Source organism: Lepisma saccharinum, chromosome 28 (assembly GCF_977018435.1).
Source record: "Lepisma saccharinum chromosome 28, izLepSacc3.1, whole genome shotgun sequence".
Lineage (NCBI taxonomy): Eukaryota > Metazoa > Arthropoda > Insecta > Zygentoma > Lepismatidae > Lepisma > Lepisma saccharinum.
In genome coordinates this window covers 29,398,165-29,410,311 of record NC_139256.1, presented here as the reverse complement: position 1 = coordinate 29,410,311, position 12,147 = coordinate 29,398,165, and the positions used below count along the sequence as shown (strand labels likewise).

The 12,147-nt window shown below is 37.5% G+C and overlaps 1 protein-coding gene across 4 annotated transcripts in view; it reads left to right on the top strand.

Moving 5' to 3' along the window:
- Dhc64C (dynein heavy chain, cytoplasmic) overlaps positions 1–12,147 on the top strand; it is a 244,593-nt gene that overhangs the window by 52,427 nt on the left and 180,019 nt on the right. For 2 of the 4 annotated variants that reach the window (XM_083114053.1, XM_083114052.1), the window contains exons 13-16: positions 3,611–3,649; positions 7,438–7,509; positions 8,539–8,802; positions 11,465–11,608. In XM_083114053.1, the coding sequence (XP_082970179.1) occupies positions 3,611–3,649; positions 7,438–7,509; positions 8,539–8,802; positions 11,465–11,608 (519 nt within the window). The remainder of the gene's footprint in view (positions 1–3,610; positions 3,650–7,437; positions 7,510–8,538; positions 8,803–11,464; positions 11,609–12,147) is intronic. The other 2 variants (XM_083114055.1, XM_083114054.1) reach the window with 1 other exon arrangement.

Below are 12,147 nucleotides of genomic sequence, written 5' to 3'. Positions count from 1 at the left end.
CGCTCGTGTTTTGAATGATCAGCTTATCGCCGGCACTCACGTCGAAAACAGTGAGATCTTCGTCTTCGTGTATTTCATATATGTTGCGCGTTTCGTTCCAACGTGCCAGAGGAATGTTTCCCGCTTTCTGGACACCACGATTCGATATTAAGGTCATGGTGGGAACGCTAGCTTTTCTGCCGTGAGACCAGTACGAAAATTCGTTTATCTGAATCGTGCCATCGAGGAGAAACTTGTAGTACGGATGATAAGGATGCAACATGTACAGTTTGTTACCTTCGACGAACGTGGAGATTCTCTGTTGATTGGGAACGCTGTTGATTTCGATGGCTTGCAAGGTGAACAATTTGGCGAATTTAGTGTCGAAGGTGACGAGATTACTGTGAACTTGTCCGAGTTTATTTTCGATGGGTAGCAAATGCTCGATTATGGTATCCGTTACGGTAGAAAACGACGGTTTGATTTTCACTTCCACGTTCAACTGCTTGTAGTTTTCGTTGAGTTCTTGCAACTTGACACCGAAAGAGGCCAGCGTCGATTCCTGCGTGGATTCCAGCACTCCAACTTGATCTCTGACGTTGACGACGATGTTCTGAAGGTTCTCGACTTGATTCAATTTCGAGCTCTTCTCGGTAAGATCGTTCACGATGCTTCGCATCTCTGTAAACTGCGTGTGAAGGTCGGTGACGCTCTGCGAAGTGGGCAGCGTCGACACCAGCGAACTAATTTCGTCTCGAATCTGTTCCACGTTCGCCGTTTCCGTTTCTAGTCGTTTCAGCATTCGAGATATGTTTCTTTTCAAAGCATGCAATTCTTTGGAGGTGGGGAGATTGGCCACCCTACTCTCGAGTTCGCTCAACGAATTTTTGATGTCGCTCGAATCGGATAGTGCCGTCACCGCCGTTTTCAATTTTTCCAAATCTTCGCTCGAAGGCACGCTCGTCCGTAACGATTCCAAGTCACCCTGTATGTTGTCGAGTACGTGATGAAAATGAGCGAGATTCGTTTCGACGTTCAAATTTTCTAAATATTCGATCTTCTGCTGAACCGTGCTCAACGTGTCTTGAATGCTCGTCAACGCTCTCGCTTCAGCGTGAATATTTTTAATTTCTTCGTTGATCAATTCCAGAGACGCCTGAAGCGTAGCGATGGTGGTTTGAATGTGTTCGAAATCTCGATACGCCTCCAATTGAATTTTTATGTTCGCGACGCTTTTACCGATGACCTGCAGTTCGTCCGACGATGGTAGGTTCGTCATGGTATCTTCCAAAGTCTGCAACTTGGATTTAATTTCTTCCAACGTGCCGGTGAATTCTTCTTGTAATTTGGAAACAACGACATGCAAGCGTTCTGCGTCTATATCGTTCACGACGGTTTGAAGTTCAGAGAAATTCTTTTCTATTGCGGAAGTTCGTTCTTCGATTTCGAGTTTCAATTTTTCCAAATCTTCATTTTTCGATTGAAATTGCTGTAATTTGGCCAAATCATTTTGAAGCGAATCCACGCTCAACTGTATATTTTGAACGCTGTCGTAAGAAGGTACGTCGACATAATTTTTTATCAGCGTCTTCAGTTCGGAATCGATTTTCAGAATGGGGTCGAGACATTGCGTTTGGAGCGTGGCAATTTCCGACTCTAAACTTTTGTTTAAGGTCTCCTGCAAAGCGATCAAATCGGTCCTCAACTTCTTAACTCGAACGTCCAACATGAGAATCTCTTCTGCGTGGTCCACACGCTTGGTGTTGCCGAAAATGTCGTTAGGCATTTTTGGTTAACGGTTATTTATAATAGGATAGACGATTCGTAATTCTACGAAGAGAGGAATAAGTTTGTCGTAATCTCCGAGGAGTTCCATGTAAAGATAATCTCCTGCAGACACATCGTACGTAATGTTAGAAAGCATCTTGTCGTGCTTAATTCGAAAAATGTTCTTGCCGGTAGAAATTTTGATTTCTCCTGCGTTTTCCGGATTCACGGTGATTTGAAGTTTCCCGTCGATCGGAATTTCGTAGAAATGTAAATTGTTATTAAAAACATAAAACATCTTGCCCACATCGTCATTCAGTTTCGTCCAAATGCTGTTGAGGTGAACGATCAGTAAACCATTGAGTTTAGATAACACGGAAGGTAAGAGGTTATTGAAATTTGGCGGTGCAGTCTCCATGTTGATCTGTTTGCGGAAGCCAAAAAGATTCATTGTTCTTGTTAGTTATTTAAGAATACGGTCAAAGTTTTTTTTTTAATAATAAGAAGCAAAATTTTTTTTTTCCACATGTATGTAATGCATCACAATACAAGCGCGCGCGCGCGTGCGTGTGTGTGTGTGTGGCACATCGTTCCCCCGAGAGAGGTTTACAAAAATCACGATATACGAAGTTGGAAAATTACGATATGGCGCATTCGCTTATTACTGTTGCCGGCCGTAGGTCTCTCTCTCTCTTCATCTTACAGCAACGTTGGCATCTCTATTTTTTAGTTGCAGGTGGTTTGCCAACACACTCTAGTTAATAATGCTACATATTATACACACACACGCACACACGCACGCACGTGCGCGCGCTTGTGTTGCCATCCACCCATCTCTCTCTTTTACGGCAGTACCAACTCTCCTTGTTTAGTATATGTAGGTTGGCAAAAATTGCTTTATGTACTGTAAGCCAAGCCTCAAGCAAAGTTGCCAGCTCCTTGCTTTAGGTTAGGTTAGGGTGGGTTAGGTTAGGTTAGGTTAGGTTAGGGTGGGTTAGGTTAGGGTGGGTTAGGTTAGGTTAGGGTGGGTGTTGGCAGCTGTCGGTTGTTTATCTCTTCCCTCTCTTTCTCTCCTCTCTCTTTTTTTGTAAAAAGCTATGGCAAAACCACCAGGTTGCCAACCTTGCTTTATGCCCCTGTAAACCAAGCCTCAAGCAACGTTGCCAGCTCCTTGCTTTAGGTGGTTAGACCCAAAAAAAACCTTGGTGATTTTTTTTCGAGTAAGGTGTTGGCAACACTGCGAGAAAATAAGGCTTATGCCTTACAAGAGCAAACCATTAAAAAACCTCAAGCAAGATTGCCAGCTCCTTGCTTTAGGTTACGTTAGACCCCAAAAAAAAAAAACCTTGGTGATTTTTTCGAGTAAGGTGTTGGCAACACTGCGAAAAAATGAGGCTCATGCCTTACAAGAGAAATCCATTAAGGCGAGCCTCATTTTCTGTTGCAGAACCCGGGCACTTCCACTACTGGCTTTGGTAGTCTGAGATGGGCTCGGCTAGGCTGAAATTTTCACATAATTTTTCACTTTATAATTGGAATTGCACATGGATATATATTTGTAACATATAGTACTCCTTTGTACCATTCTAATATTTTTATACAGAAATTTTAACATTTTTTTATGTGTATGCTGTGTGTTTAACACATTGCAGGTTGTCTGCATACCAAGGTGAGTTTATAAACTTTCTGAAGGTGGTACATTGTAATATTAGATTTTTATGTAAAGTGTTTGATCAAAGGATGAATGTATGCTTTATAAAAGGTCGGGGTATGCAGACATCATGCAATAACTTGATGCAGCAAATAAGACTCGTTTGTTTTTGTGTGTGAGTTTTTATTTATTTCAATTTTTCTGTTAATTCAGCTTACGAACAGGAGTTCTCCTCCTAGTCCATCGTTCAAGGTAGTAATAATTTTGCCATTGCTAACAATTATCCTTATTGCTTAGGTCGGCTTTAATTAATTTTAGTACCTCACACTCTTGCCGCACTTCCTTCAATCCAGCTGTTTGGTTGTGGAAGCTATGAAAGAAATACCATGCAACTTATATTTGCTTGTGGCTTGGGTGTTTTGTAAAACAGCAAATGAAATTCCACTATTTCCTTTATATAACAATGAAAAAGTGTTATTTCGATTGTTGCAATGGTATTAAGATGCATAATTGCGTACTTCTCTCCTTTTGCATGACATAGTGCTATGTAACATAAATGTTCTTTTCCAGATTTGAATAACCTGCATCTCAGCTACTTCGTGTAACCTTTATCCATGTATTAAGTGTATGTTATTTTTAAGGAGTTAAATGCAGAGTTGAGCAGATACAATATTGTTACTCTTACTGGGCATTGGAGATAGTATTATTTGAAGGAAATGTATCGGTTGTATGAAAGAATTAGCTATCTGTATTTTGATTCAATATTTTGCAATATACCAGAGATTTCAGGCTGAAGTATTTTTAGTAGGGATGGACCGATTTATAAAATTTTGGCCGATACAGATATAAAATTTACCTATTCCGATAACCGATATTCTACCGAGGTGACTGCAGTGCAAAACAAGTTTCATGTTTAGACATTTTCTTTTTTAAAAAGTAGGGCATGGAGATTATCCATAAAAAATTAACAAATGGCAGAATTTTGAACTAAATTATAAGATAATTATAGATATATCAGATTTGTAAAATAATCTGTAATTTTACAGATATACTGATATGCCTATATCAGCCGATACCGGTAGAGTGCTGATTAATCTGTCCTATCCCTAATTCTTAAACTGAAAAAACTGCAGTTTATTTTCCCCTTCCAGTGTTGCCAACAGACATTTCAGCATTCAATATAGTCACACACTTAAACTGGCATATTGTTTCTAGTCCAAATGTCAATCTAACTTCCACATAGTACACCCTGTTTTGCAGACCAATGAGACTGGTACTTGGCCCTAGGGCCAGTATAATCCTCTGTAGGGTTGTGTGTTGTCCTATGTGCTGAGTGCCCCTTTGCAGCCTCAGTTTTCAACGTGGGTAAGAAGATTTCATTACTCCGACACAGTTTGATTTAAGCTATGGTAAGGATCTGTATAGTGGGTGCAAATAGCCTTAGTGCTGAAGCACAGTTTTAATTTCACTCAGTCATTGTCTCTGTTATTGTTTATCAAGTTCAAACAAGTATTCTTTTATACCAGACCCTACTACATATTAATATCTGCTCAGCCCTAGGCATATCCTTGTTTGCTATTGAACAAGGAGAGTTAATAAATCATGCTCTACATGTGTTTTAACATATAATAATAAGTGTTGTAAAAATTCAAGAAGGTATAGAGGTATTGCCTGAAATATATAAACCTGTGATGCTTGCTTGCTTGTATATCTTACCCTTGAGCTTATCCCAGCTTTTAAATGTGTACTTGTATTTACATGTTTTGCATAATTGATGATTGTAGGTTAGCTCTGTTATCCATGGATAGTGTCATGTTCCAACTTATACAAGTATGATGTATGTGGTGAACTTTTGGAATGGGGTATGGGGAGGCACGTCAAATATTAATTATGTAATTTTTCTACTGTTCTAAAACGTTTTTTCAACAGCTACTATTTTTTATCTGTGAAAATTGGTGCAAGGTATGGTATAAGGGTAAGATATTAATTTAGGAGAAATACTGAAGAGGTTTTCTCAGGGAATCAGCCAGGTGATTTCCGGATAGCCTTCTGAGCTTTTGAGAGCTACTGTCACTCTCCATCTTCAGGGATTGAAGTGCAGAGATATGTCAAGGTGAAGTTATATGTATTTGGTGTGGGAAGGGTCCGGTGTAGGTTGTGGGCCAATCAGGTGGTGTTTCTCAGACATCCGTGCTCCCAGATTCATGGGGAAAAAGGAAAACCTCAACAGAGACACGGGACTCGAACTGGACCCAGCCTGGTTAGCGAATGTCGACTGGAAACATGGACGTTGGAGAAACGTCACCTACAGTGGACCCCTTCCACACCAAATACATATAACTTCACCCTGATATATCTCTGCACTTCAATCCCTGAATATGAGAGTGACGTTAGCTCTCGAAAGCTCGGAACCCTATCTGGAAATCATTTGGCCGATTGCCTGAGAAAACCTCTTCAGCATTCACCGCCAGGAAAACTTCAAGAATTATTTACAAGAAATAGTATAAGGTATGTTATAAAGTAAATTATAATTTTGTTTTTTATAGTTAATCATGAGAAATTGTCAAAAATACGAATCAAAATAGTGTGTAACAATTTCTCAATGGGAACAGTTATTTATCATAATGCAGTCTTCAGAATGTTGGTGATCCACCATGAATTTGACAGTGCGATGTCTGCTTTTTTATTTTCCCAGAGAAAGGCAATGTTGTCATGTAACCTCTCCATATGTTACTTTTTGTTATGTTATTGTTGAGATTACTCAAAAGCCTGAAAGTGGAAATGCTACTACATGTAGTTAAGCACAGATCTATTCATTACAGTATTCCAGTTTGTGAAAATGAAATTAATAAAACTTAAATCAATTATAAATTGATGAAGGGACAATCACAAATATATAGGGATGAGCCGTCACATAAGATTATGATTATATAATTGCTAATTTCAAAATTTACCTAAATAGAGGTCAAATAAATAAAGGTAAAGAAAAACTAAAAATATCTGTGAATAAGAATTTTCAAGAATTTTCAATTTGTCATTTTGATACACTCCCTGTTATTGCTTTTTATGTATATAAAGCTGTAATATGTCAGGTAAATTTGTAAATACACATTTTCCTTTGCTGAAGCTAAACCTGCCGCAGGCACTTGGTTAAATACATTAATTAAGGAGGTGAATGAGCCATCCAGGTTCTTTGTGGAACTTTTGTAACTTACTGCAGATCAGTAGTATATTTTTTTATTAGTAATATATTTTGTATGAGTACTTTAACAATTAAAATTTCATGTCAGTCCATTAGTCCATTTGTAGCTTCTATACCAAAATTAATGATTTTATGGAAATGGATGGCAATAGTTGACTAAGATAATACTAACATTGTTTTGTTAGGAAACTTAAGAATTTGACTACTTGATTTAAGTGAAAAAAATTAATTAGTAAATAGCTCTTGCTCATAGTCTCCACATTCACTCAAATGACAAATAATGTTTTAAATTAAACTGGCAGAAATGGAAGAAAAGAAAATGTTCCATGGTTGGTAAGTATATAAATAGTAATGAAGTAGACACACTGTTAGTCCACATAATGAAGCATATCTCACTGAAAATATGAAACTGCCCCAGCCCTCAAGCATGTGTTAATTGTTAAATCATCATTGTATTGAAATAGATATGTATGGATTTTGTCTATATTTTGTATATTCAGGTGGAGTTACTATAAATAAGCAACATGTTTATTGTAAACAATTGTAGTATTACCAAGAATTATTGTGCCATTGTTACTGCATAATTATTATTTACATCTTGATATTGCATATTTATCATAATTATGAAAGACAGTTTTTGAATAATGATAATTTCTTTGACTTATTTTTTAATTCTCAGGTTTGCCCATTTACTATTGGAGTTTTATTTTTTTAAATAAATGTTTTACTTATTGTTGTTTAGAATATACCAGTTGTTATAATATTGTTAATGTTACTGATGCTGAATACTGCATAATTTTATTTCTGAATAGAATGTAATATTGTCATTTTCTTGCAGATTGAGGACAAAGCAAACATTGTACTACTTGTGGCAGGCTTGCGAAGAGATGTACAATCGTTGATTGCAGAAGTAAGTAATCTTCACTATTAAACAGTGTTTTTCGACACTTGTAGTAAATAAAAAAGTAAGTATCTATACATTTGTAAATAAATCACAGTTAGTAGTAGAGGATTATTCATGAAGATTTAATCCATTGCAAACATAATGTGGCCAGCTGTTTTACTTACCCTTGCATCCAAGGTAACATTCAAAGTTCAGTGTCTTTTAAACTGTATCTCTTCTTTATATACATTTATTATTTTATATCAAATTGATAGAGTATTTGAAAATAATATCCTTAGAAAAATATTTTGACCTAAAAGGGATGAGTGGAGAAGGTTACATAATTTGGAACTGCATAATTTGTATTCATGTCCACATATTATTAGAATGATTAAATCAAAAAGACTTAGGTGTGCAGGCCATGTGGCACGAGTTCGAGAGGATCGAAGAGTCTACAGGATTTTTGTTGGGAAACCTGATGGTAAGACTAACATGGAGGGATAACATTGAGATGGACCTAAAGGAAATCTGTAGGGATGGAAAGATTGAATTGATCTTAGCTAGGATAGGGACAGAGAGAATGCTTGTGTTGCTGCAGCTATAAACCTTCGGTTTAAGAAGGCTAGAGAGTTAGTTAGTTACAATATCTATTTCTGAATATCTAAATTCTGTAACGTTAATTTGCAATAACACTGGCCTAGTTTAAATTCTGATTTTAATATGTAGTAGGGACAGAATATATTAATCTGGACTCAGTGTCAGTCGAAACAGGATTAGTGGTTTATTGTTAAAATTACCAATAATTTTACTGATCCAATACATTTATAATACACAGTTTCCTTTCAAACGTACAATAGATTGCAGTACCCTAATTGAAAACATACACTTCTGATATTCTTTATGGAGTATTTTGGTAATTTTAAATAGGATCTGTAGAATATTGGTTATCGGTACCAGTAAATTGTATATCGATGTAATCAAAATTGTCATATCGATCCAAACCTAAGTGGTAATTGTCTAGAAAATTAAATTTATGAATTACTATTTACCTTGCAGGGTATTGGTTTGGTGTGGGAGAGTTACAAGCTCGACCCATATGTTCAACGTCTAGCTGAGAACGTATTCAACTTCCAAGAGAAAGTGGAGGACTTGCTCGTTGTGGAGGAGCAGTTGGACGTGGACGTCCGCTCGTTAGAGACATGCCCGTACAGTGCAAACACTTTTGCCGATATCCTTGCCAAAATCCAGCGTGCCGTGGATGATTTGAGTTTAAGGCAGTACTCCAACCTCCACATTTGGGTTGGACGTCTTGACGAAGAGGTAAGTTTTGAGCTGCAGTCGGTGTTTCCACATTATTATTTATTTTTGTGCATTCGCGGACACTTCTGGATTGTAATAATTCTATTGAAAGTCAATGCTATTGTTACAACCCAGAAGTGTTCATGGCTGTACAAACTTTCCCCACATACAATGAATGCCCATGCAGACCGGGAGAGAACATGTGGGAAACAGTAGCAGTATTGCCATAATTCTTGTTGGCCATTCATGGTAGAAGCAGCTTCGATAAGTGATCGGATTGACAGTAACAAGCACAAGGCTCTGCACTGTGTGCCATACATCTGGTTCATCAACTGTCATACATGAGGAGCTGCATAATCTGCTACTCAACAGTTCTAGTTAATGTAACCATTGAATAATTAAATATTGAAAGTACATTAAAATACTGTTAATAATTCGTCAATACAGTAAAACCTCGTTAATCTGGATTAATGGGGGATAAGTTGACTGGTTTAACGAAAGTCCGGATTAACTGAAATAACTGAATTGCTGTGCCGTCACTCCATACTCTGTCGTTTGGACTTGGGATCATAATGGTGGAGCCATGTCTCATCCACTGTCACAAATCTATCACAGAACTGCTTCAGGTCTGCCCCCATCAGCTCCAAACCAGCCCTTGAACATTGAACTCTGTCTTTCTGTTGTTCACGGGATAACATTTTGGGGACCCATCGTGCTGACACCTTTCTGAATCCCAAGTGTTCATGCACAATGGTTTCCACTGAGCCTACAGAGATGTGCATGAGGTCTGCTAACTGTTGCACTGTGATTCTTCTGTCAGCCATAATCATGTCATGCACAGCATCAATGTTTTCTGGGGTGGATGCTGTTGTTGGAGGACCAGCACCAGAGGCCTGTTGACAGCTTTCCCTGCTGCAACGGAAATCGCGGCACCAGTTTTTTACCACCTGGTAGGTAGGAGCCCCATCACCCAACACACTGACCATGTCCTCATGAATCTCCTTTGGGCTCAGCCCCTTTTTCTGGAGGTACTTGGTGACAGCTCGTTGTTCGGTTTTCTCCATTTTTCAAACTAAGTGCCACCTCTCACACCTAAAACGAGAAAAAACAAATTTACTATAGCACCTACGGTTCTGAAATTTTGCATATATGCATCTAAGACATTAGGCTACAATATCCCCATTATTCATTGCAATTCATATATTTTAAGTATGCCGGGGACAATAATTATTGAATCGCCCTCGTATATATAATATATGAACACATGGCACACAAGTTAATCATTCTTTAACAGGGTGTCTATCAATCATGAAAGTCAAGAAATTATACTTGTGGTCAAGAATTTTTGCCAACACAATGACTGATTGATTTAGTTTGTTACTTCACTTTTCTGTCCTTTTGACTATTCGCGAAGATGATGAAGGGACAATCACAAATATATAGGGACGACGAGATGAGCCCCACATAAGATTATACTGACTGGCTAGTGCAGGATGCATTAATAGATAAAGCAAGTCTAATTCTCTTTTTAAATACAGCTTCAGTTTGCTTCTTAACTGGCCTTTTGGTAGGGGTTTTTCATTAAATAATTATTTATTTTCTTGATTGCAAATTTCCAACTTTACCTGTAGGTGTTGAATAAATAAAGGTCAAGAAAAAGTAAAGAAGTTTGGATTTGTTATTTTGGTAGACACCCTGCCTAAAAACATGTAGGATGCTAGAGGAAAATTAATGAAAAAGTAATAGACAATTTGCCAAGCAAGACTTGGGCATTCCACTGTACATGATACCTGCATACATTCCTACAAGTAAAAACTATTCTGTTCTACAGTGTTTCAAAAGTCGCACAACCAAAACTTTGAAAATGTATATAATGGAAACCGTAAGAGATATTTTCACCGGGTTTGCTGCATTATAAAGCCTCATCCATTAAGATATTTTTCAAGGGTGACGAAATTTCAACCTGCTAGTGTTGCCAACTACGGAGATATGTCCCAGAAATGGCACTTTTTCACTCAACTCGTAAAATCGCCAGTCATAAATCCATCAAATGCTGCACAATGATCAATATTGGTCGCAAATGACAGATTGATATGGCATCAGTCATCAGACGTCTAATTATGGCCCTTTGATAATTTCTTATCTCTTTCTCACTCAAAAGTGCATTCCTGAAAAAAAAAATGCTGCCTTCTGCCAGTTATTAATTTATTTAATTTTCTGTATGGAATAAATTGATAATGTTAAGCATTGAAAAATATCTCAATGGATGAGACTTTATAATGAAGCAAACATGGTGTAAATATCTCTCTTGTTTCTGTGATATAAATTTTCAAAGTTTGGGTTGCACAACTTTTGAAACACACTGTAGTTTCTTTAAATTAGGCACACACAGGAGATGTACTAAGCAGATTTTTCAGCGAAAAATGTTTTTATCCGCATCTGAATATCAAGAGAAATCAGACTAACTGTATATCTGCCATCTGGATTACCAAATATTTGATAATATGAAATTCAAATTCCTTCTGACTTTTTCTTTTGTCCACACTTGATTAAGAACAACACCAATTACCAATATGAATTACCTTAGTTATTCAAACTCCATCATTATGAATATTACATTATCATTGCATAGTGGTAGAAATAGTAACTTTTATTGTAGTAATATTTTTTATTTTTTGCGTAGGTTGAGAAGAAACTTGGTGCTAGATTGCAAGCTGGTATTCAGGCTTGGACAATGGCTCTGGAAGGAAAGAAAGAAGAAATCGATCTTAGCATGGACACAGATGCTCCTGCCCAGCCTACACACAAACCAGGAGGTGATCCACAGGTAAGATATTATCTCAAGATACTCCTATTGACAAATCATCAATTTAATATCATTATCTCAACTATTTGTAGCTTGCATATGAATTTTATAAAAAAAATATCTTCATTATCACAATTTATGTTAATGATGTCAAAACTCTGTGTTTAGAATATTGTTACTCAGTATCTTCCAGACACACTTTAGAAAAAGAGATCATTTCTTAATAGGATACAGCTCTTTACAATTCATTAAATGGTCCTCCTGGCTTTCATCTCATCTAGAGTTGACGAGCTGTATCTTTGCGGTTGGCCTTGGCTACTCTGCGCAGAGTGAGAGAGAGATACGTTTATGTAGTTGCCACCTACTCGCCTTTGGGTGGTCCACATCAAGGACAGAACACAAGGATAATGACGCGCAGCCGGTAGCTCCTCCCCCTTGCTACTGCGAAGCCGGACTTGGGCAGGGTTCACCCGCAAAGATACAGCTCGTCAACTCTAACAAACTACAAAATGGTGTGCATCATTCACCTGGGTAGTTTATTGTACTGTTTTTATTAGAGT